This window comes from Dendrobium catenatum, unplaced genomic scaffold (assembly GCF_001605985.2).
Source record: "Dendrobium catenatum unplaced genomic scaffold, ASM160598v2 fragScaff_scaffold_249, whole genome shotgun sequence".
NCBI classification, from domain to species: domain Eukaryota; kingdom Viridiplantae; phylum Streptophyta; class Magnoliopsida; order Asparagales; family Orchidaceae; genus Dendrobium; species Dendrobium catenatum.
The window spans coordinates 2,362,297-2,368,296 of record NW_021318711.1 but is presented as its reverse complement, the minus strand read 5'-3'; the positions used below and the strand labels follow the sequence as shown (position 1 = coordinate 2,368,296).

At 34.7% G+C, this 6,000-nt stretch overlaps 1 protein-coding gene across 1 annotated transcript; it reads left to right on the top strand.

The window, feature by feature from the left end:
- Positions 1–4,747: 4,747 nt before the first annotated feature.
- Positions 4,748–5,944, top strand: LOC110098928 (non-specific lipid-transfer protein-like protein At2g13820). The gene is made up of 2 exons (XM_020825881.2): positions 4,748–5,063; positions 5,784–5,944. The coding sequence occupies exons 1-2, from the start codon at positions 4,748–4,750 to the stop codon at positions 5,942–5,944; spliced, it is 477 nt and encodes a 158-aa protein (XP_020681540.1).
- The last annotated feature ends 56 nt before the right edge of the window (positions 5,945–6,000 follow it).

Here is a 6,000-nt window from a genome sequence, read left to right as displayed (position 1 = left end):
CTTGTACAAAATAGCAAGGAAGATGTAACTTAAGAATGTTAAACTTGGAAGAGGTTTATTTGAACTCTTGATGTTCAAAGAGAGTTGGTCATTTACTTAATTTAGGCTAAATAAATGGAAGAGACTAGGATTTGGATCCTATGTCTAAGGGGGCATGTTCATTTGTTGACTTTGTGTTTCAAACAAATGGAATAAAAGAACTTAGAGCTTAGTTCTATAGTTCAGGAGTCGGAGCATGATGTATTTAGGATTTTAGGGGAAATCCATAATACCATGCAAGAAGATTGGTGGGTGTTTATTGATTTTGGTTCAACAAATAAAGGGTAAATGACTTAGATTTTGCTTCTAAGATCCAAGGACCCATTAGAATAACATTTGGAACCTTGAGGAGGCTCCAACAATCATGCATAAAGGGATAGAGAGGTGAACGGTTGTTGAGTTTATGTATCAACAAATAAGAGATGGATTGAATGATTATGCAATGAAGTGTTTGGAGCGTTGAGATGCCCCAAATTGTTCATGCATGAATGGGAGGAGGAGAGATTGCTTATTGATTTTGTATCAACAAATAAGAGGTGGAATGGCCATAAGAATTTGATCCTAAAGTCACAAGATTCATGCAATCTAACACTTAGAATTTTGATGAAACTCTAAGTATCATGCATGAAGAAGATGCATATGAGAAAGAGAATTTTCTATTTTTATTTGAGTGTTTTATACTTTATGTTGAATAGGTGATGCTCATCTAAATGCCTCTCAATGGATCATAAAGATCAATTTTATCATGACCTAAGAGCGACCTAAGGGTGTGCAAGAGGTGATTTATCACTTACATGCTTTTGGATAGGCCCTTGTTATGATCTAAAGAAATCATAGGAATAAGTTTAAGTGATTTGTTATTTTAGAAATTTTATCATGTGCTTAGGTTATGTGTTGTTACCCTCAACACATCAACTTGCAAATTACACTAAACATGTCTAACAACTTAAATACGTGATGGGGTGTAATATATAAATTCTTGAAAGCCGTAGAACACTCTACCCTCGCTTTATAAGCATTCATGAGTTTGGTGGACACATTTATGATTTTGTAAAACTTAGGCATATATAATTATCGTAGCGAGTGACATAAATAAGCTTAACTAATTTCATATATGATGGAACATCAATTGTGAACCTTTGAGAGTTCGCATGAAACTCCGACTTTGCTTCATGAAAGCTTGAAATTAAATAGGCATCTTTATAAACTTTTCAAATTTCAGGACTTTTGGTAGAATAGATAAACTCAATAACCATTTTTTTGTAATGAGATTTTGTGTATACTAAAGATGAACTTAATTAATCACTTTATCACAGGCTTCATGAAGTAGACCTTTGAAGTTCTACATATGACCATAATGAGACACAAGTTTAAATCCCTCTCTAATATCTCCAAAATGGCAATGGCTCTCAAGTGCAAAAGCCCAATTAAATGCAAACTTCTACTCTTGAACATATACAATTGGCATTTGATTTAGAATCAAATGACAATCTAAACCTATGGTTTGATTGACGGTGACAACTAAGGAGACAACATTAATGCATTTCATACAAGGTAGGGGCATTAGACACGAGTCCAACAGCCCGAAGCTTCATCACTGTCCTCTTTTGACCCTCACATGAGAGTAATCAAAAGAAAATCACTAGATTTGCATGATTGGTCTGAGAGGACAACGAATGAATAAATTTCTTGAAGGTTTGGAAATTAGATGCAAGGGTTTTCTAGGTCCCTAAGATTTTGGAACATTAAACACATGATCAATGGCTTGAGGATATAGTGCTTCTTCTAAGTTTCAAAGGATTTTATCTCGCCAGGTTGTTATGGCGCTAAACACCCTCCACTCACCTTTATATGGAGGAAGAAGACTACTGGCCAAGTGCTCCAAAGTATTGGTTTGCTATGTATGTTGCTCCCATGTATTGATTTCATCATCAAGAGGTCACCAAAGATGATGGGTAGGGAAAATGAAGCTCCTACAATGAATGAGAAGCCTCTAAATACATCCACTATCCTCCTGCCCTATCTATTTTGCTTGAGGAAAAGAAAAGATAATGACTACACTCTTCCACTTGGAGAAAAGAAGAAAGATGAGGAGGTATGTCCCTCTCTTAGCCTAAGAAAGAAGGAAATGACAGCCATGAATCAGTGGCTTGAATGGTTCAATATGTTTGGACTAGAGTCAACACCTGGACGCACGTACAAGATATAAAAAATGATCTCTTTGCTCGAGTTAGATAGAAAAAGCTCCCTGCTCGTGAATCCTTAGCACGCACGGGTCTCCTATACGCAAGCAGAGGGTCGGCTGACCCTCTTCTTCCCTTCGGCAGGATGCGCGCAAGCAAGACAGAGCCACTTAGCTCTCTCTTTCTCCCTCCCATTCGGCTAAGTCAGACAAATAGGAAGAAGAAAAGCCCAAATAGCCAATCTCCCTTTCTTTCACTGTGTTTTGGGACACATGAATCAAAGCTAGTCGAATGCCTTTTTCTTCGTCTCCCGCTCCCTCTATCTCTTGCAAAATGAAGACATGAGCTACTTGAGGAGATCTTCTATTGCAATATCATGTTATAGCCGCTCAAATCAGACATGATTCAATGGGAAAAGACACTTTAGCAGCGATCTTTGAATCTCAATCCTTGGATCTAATTTTCTTGTCTCAGGGAATGATTAGAAAGGCTAAAAAGTCCAATTTAACCTGTTTGAGATTAAATTGACTTGATTTGGGTCAATTGAGCTGAAATTGAGCCCAAATTAGATTCAATCTGAATCAATTTGGGTTGATTCGAGTTCGATTAGGTCCGATTGAGCCATATTTGTGAAATTGAGCTCAAATTAGTGCTGAATTTGGTCAAATTTGGTTAGACGAGACTTAATTGGGTTTGATTTGGACCAATTTAGCTTTAATTTGATGAATTTAATTAAATTATGGCTCGATTTGGGTCAATTTTAGTTTTACGGCGTTCGAACCAAACGTGATCGAGCCCAAATGGTATTGAATCGAGCTCAATACGAAAATATACGTAAACAATATACTCACGTGTATATAAAAAATGAGATTATTAAAATATCTTAATAATTATTTTATGAAAAATGTTAATTTAATTAAATATTTGGCTTATTTTTATTATTGATTTTGACACATATTTCATTTATATAATGCATACTATAAAAATAATAAATTTTATATTTTTGTATGTTCCATTCCTCATATTTGTGTCCATTTTTCTCAATAAATTATAAATAAATATATTTTTAATTTTTGTCATTAACGACTGATATGGATAGCCGAATTTATTTCCTCATGTTTTTAATACATAAATCTCATTATATTATACAATCAACATTAAAATTTTGCAATCTAATATTATTAATAATAAAATAATTGCATAATAATTTCAGAATATAAAAATTCAGAAGTCGAAAGATTATCATGAAATAATTTATTTAAAACAAATGTCATTAACATAATTTTAATGAGATTATCATGAAATTTATTTAAAACATAATGTATTATCATGAAATAATTTATTTAAAACATTTGAGATTATCATGAAATTAAAAACAAATGTCATACAAATAATTTCATTTTAATTTAAAATATATGATGATATAAGGAAATAGTTTATTTAAAAAAAAAGGTAAAAAAAGGCAACGTACGCTCACAAAAATGAAGATAAAATACACTCAGAAAGTTATCCCGGCGGACATATTTAACAATAAACGGAAGCCAACGTACGCTGCCCTTTTCTCCCGTAGACGACGCCGTGCAAAGCAAATCCCTCACATTTATTCGGAAGAAATGCCAAACCAAAATATCCTTACAATAATATACTTAATTTCAAAGGATAATGCATATCTTCCATAAAAGATTTAAGCAAATGCTGCCATTTAGAATCATTTAATTTTTTTTTAATTTTTTAAATATTTATTTTAAAATAGTGATGGCACACACAAAGTCGAAATCGTGTACTACTGAGGAGGGGTTTGATAGCAGAATTTAGGTCGGATTTGAGACGGATGTGAGCGAAATCCAGCCAAACAGTCTAAAATACAAAAACCAAATCAAATGGCAAATGAAAGCCGTTGCAGACAAAAAATTCTTCCTTTTCGTGCTAAATCCAAGATTTTTTAAAAAATTATGCTTTTTGTCAGATTTACGAAATCCGTTGGATGAAGAGAAAGAGTCCGCTCATTAAATTCGTTCTATAGCCAAACAGTCACACATGATTTAATAGGATTTGTCATGAATGTTACCAAACAGTTTTCAGTATTTAGGCCCCTTAGGATTTCCGAAATCCAGATTTAGCAGATTTACGAAATCCTACTTAAATCGAATCCTGGCTACTACCAAACAACCCTTTAGTACAATAAGGGATATCAAATTTTATTTTTCGGCCCCAACCAAATTTTTTTTTTCACACAATATACCTCTCCAAAAATTAAAAGCCTCTTGACTACCGCTATTTTCATCTGTTTATGTTAAATTTTTCTAACACTAATAAACAAGTCTGCGAAAAATGATTATAAGTAAAATAATTTATTTTTACATCATTATATATATTTTTATTTTTTTATAAGTTTATCACTTGCTCCGAGAGCTAAGACTGATTCCGCCCGTGCTCACACAGGCTATTTACCATTCCAAATCACCTATAAAAAGTTTCAATTTCCTCCCCACTCCCCAACCCTTCTTCCTCCCTAACAACCTCAGATGAGAATAATCAAAGCAGCCCTAATCACTATCGCCATTACTCTCCTCTTCATAGATAAATCTTCAGAAGAAGACGACTGCGTAGCTGCAATAGTCAGTCTCCAACCTTGCACAGACTATATTACAGGCAGTAGCTCAGCTCCTACTCCTCAATGCTGCTTGAAGTTAGCGACAGTGGTGAGCACAGAACCTGCTTGCTTGTGTATAATCGTTAATGGCGGTGGCTCTCAGTTCGGGATCCAAGTTAATCAGACCAGGGCTTTGGCTCTCCCAGGTGAATGTAAAGTTCAGACTCCGCCAGCCAGTCGATGCAACGGTAATATTGGAACTCTGATAAGCTCCCACTGGAACTCTGAAACAATCAAAATAGAATAGAAAAGCATTAGATGATCAGCTTCAAATTTTTACTATTCTTTGTCTAACACCAACTTAAAAGTCCTAAAAATAAAAAATAAAAATCAACTTAAAAGACGTCAATACTAAGGGGCTGTTTGGTAGTATTCGGGATTTGATTTAAGTAGGATTTCATAAATCCTCTAAATCTGGATTTTGGGAATCCTGTGAGGGCCTAAATCCTGAAAAAGTTTGGTAACATTCATGATAAATTCTGTTAAATCTTATGTGACTGTTTGGATACAGAGCGGATTTAACAAGCAGACTCTTCTCTCTCGCACTCATAGAAGCTTAAATTCGGCGAAAAAGATAATTTTAGGAATCCGGATTTAGCACGAAAAGGGGGAATTTTCCGTCTATGGTGGCTTTCATTTGCCATGAGATTTGGTTTTGCATTTTAGACCATTTGGCTGGATTTCGCTCAAATCCACCTTAAATCTAGCCTAATCCTGCTACCAAACAGCCCCTAATGTTTCATTTGTGAGAGGTTTTTTATAGCTTTCTGACTAAAAAGTTGATTTTAAAAATAATAAAAAAATTGTCCCAAATGAAGCCAAAGTTTCCCTTGCTTTTTTTTTTAAAGGAAAGCTTTAAGTATTTCCTTGCTTATAACTTGCTAATACAAGTCAAATTGTTATTGCAGCAGCTACGGTGCCATCGCCGTCCGTTTCTCCTCCCGGTGGAGGCAATTCTAACGGCGGAGATTCTGCGGGAAGGTTTTTGAAGCCAGTGTCCCTTCCTGTTGTCTTCTCTATTGTAACAACAGTAATAGCTTATCTTTCAATGTCTTCCATGATCTTCTAAACCTAAATAAGCTTCAGCTGTGTGAAAGATCACTATTTTGTCATGCAAATCATTAT

What these genes read in the sequence shown, in the direction of transcription:
- LOC110098928 (XM_020825881.2), top strand. Translation starts at nt 4,748, where the DNA reads ATGAGAATAATCAAAGCAGCCCTAATCACTATCGCCATTACTCTCCTC. An exon ending in GCCAGCCAGTCGATGCAACG is followed by an intron (nt 5,064 to 5,783) that starts GTAATATTGGAA and finishes TTGTTATTGCAG; the next exon opens with CAGCTACGGTGCCATCGCCG.